The 2,002-nt window shown below is 37.8% G+C and overlaps 1 protein-coding gene across 4 annotated transcripts in view; it reads right to left on the reverse strand.

The window, feature by feature from the left end:
• The window catches only part of GNE (glucosamine (UDP-N-acetyl)-2-epimerase/N-acetylmannosamine kinase), an 82,329-nt gene that overhangs the window by 12,538 nt on the left and 67,789 nt on the right, over nt 1-2,002 (reverse strand). For all 4 annotated transcript variants that reach the window (XM_006863101.1, XM_006863104.1, XM_006863102.1 and 1 more), the window contains one exon: nt 578-665. In XM_006863101.1, coding sequence (XP_006863163.1) covers nt 578-665 — 88 coding nt within the window. The remainder of the gene's footprint in view (nt 1-577; nt 666-2,002) is intronic.

Raw genomic sequence — 2,002 nt, forward strand, 5'->3', positions numbered from 1 at the left:
CTACAGCACCACTAAGTACCCACATATTACCAATGCAAATTTCACTGTTGACTGAAATACAACTATTTTCAACACGAGCTACCATATTTTAAAGAAACATTATCTTTATTAAGTCAATTTAAGAATATGAAACTTTAAACAGTGTTTTTTTCTTTTGAATTTTTATCTTTACATTGCTGGTAAAATAAATGGTATTCAGAAATGACATTCAAATATAAGAAAATTCTCATAATTTTAAATAGAAAGCAGGGCTGTCTGAATTAATTAAAATGCTTTAATTAGATAGACTGATTTTAAAGAAAATCAGTGACATTTGAATACTAATAGAAATTCAAATTAGGCAAAACAAGTATTACTTAACAAAATGTTATCAACTGAGAAAAGTAAAAAATTATTCTACATTGGAATGCTTGAAAGAGTAAAATGTTAGCAAGCCCGGTGTAACCAAGATTAGGGGCCCACAGGCATGTCAAATGAGACCTGTGTTAGGACGACTAAACAGAGATCACAGCTTTCAAATGGTGCTTGAGGCAGCTGCCCTTTTAAATCACCGCTAAAAAAACACTTCTCTACTCACCAAGGGTACTGTTTACCAAATTGAAGGTGAAGCGCTTGCAATATTTTGTCTTGGGTGTCAGCATCCCGGACATGAAGAACATTCTCCCCTAGGTACATACAATGACACAGCAGAAGAATTTAGAAGTGGGAGTATCCAAAGAATGAAGAAATTAGCAGTGTGTTGTGCTTGTCATTAGCCCTGGAACTAGGGGACTTCAAATGTTAAGTCTACTGTTAGTGAGACATCAACTTTTCACTTTATACCTTTTAAAGCAATCCTGGCAATATTTCCAAATATAAAACATTTAAAAGCACATTTTGTTGTTGTCCTTAAGTACCGTGGAGTCAGTTTCAACTCATAGTGATCATGTATAGGGTTTCTGAGGAGTAGCTGGTGGGTTTGAATGCCCAACCTTGCAGTTAGTAGTCTAGTGCTTATCTATCAGGACTCCTTAAGGGCACTGTTGTTGTTGTTAAGTACCATCAAGTTGGTTCCGACTCATAATGACCCTGTATAGGGTTTCCAAGGAGCAGCTGGTGGGTTTGAACAGCCGACCTTGTGGTTAGCTTATCCTACAGTACCACACTAGGACTCCTTTAAGGGCACTAGGACTTTTTATTCCCAAAGAGAATAAATAAAGTTTGTTGTTTGCTGAAATAAGTGGACTAATCTAGTACTCGCTGACAACTCTTCTAGACATTTATCAAGTACATTCTTCCAACCTGCCTGGGACACAATTTCTTCTGGAATCACAACACCATCGGCTCTGAGGTGTGCTTTTGAGCCTTGAAAGAACTGATTCCTTGGAGTCACCTTCAGGTCAAACAATAGTTTAGTAAAATAGTTTAGCAAAGCGCATTCTGACATAGGCATTGGATTCTTTAGTAAATTATCTATGTGTAGCCTGCTTCAAAATACAGGAACTTCAGGATCTGACTAGAGGCTATGTTTTAGGACGTATGACATATCCTTACATAGGCTCGCTGTGGGTCGGAACCGATTCAAGGGTACTTAACAACAAGAAGCATATCCTTGGTGATTCTGTTTCTGCAACTGATGGACATTAAAACCACGCCTGTGCGCTGATGCCATCTTCTGAGAAATTAACAAATTAATAACCTTTATAAACCAGCTGTCACTGTTCTCTTTGGCGCACCATCCTCTTAATGTTTGAGTGATGCTGCCTGATTCAAAGTGAATCTACTCAATATATACTCTATTACATTCATTTTTGTTGTTATACTAATGTTACGTTTTTGACACCCGCCTTCCACTTACTTAGCCAGCCATTCAAGCTGCGAATCAGGCAAGACTAGGCAGTTTGCCAGCTGTTCAGCTGTTCCTTTTCTCTCCATCACATCAAACTATACATTTTCTAACCAATCGAGGGAGTAGACACATGAAAGTGGCCATGTTTTTCAATAGGCTAGCTAAGAAGAATGT

Source organism: Chrysochloris asiatica, unplaced genomic scaffold (assembly GCF_000296735.1).
Source record: "Chrysochloris asiatica unplaced genomic scaffold, ChrAsi1.0 scaffold00053, whole genome shotgun sequence".
Lineage (NCBI taxonomy): Eukaryota > Metazoa > Chordata > Mammalia > Afrosoricida > Chrysochloridae > Chrysochloris > Chrysochloris asiatica.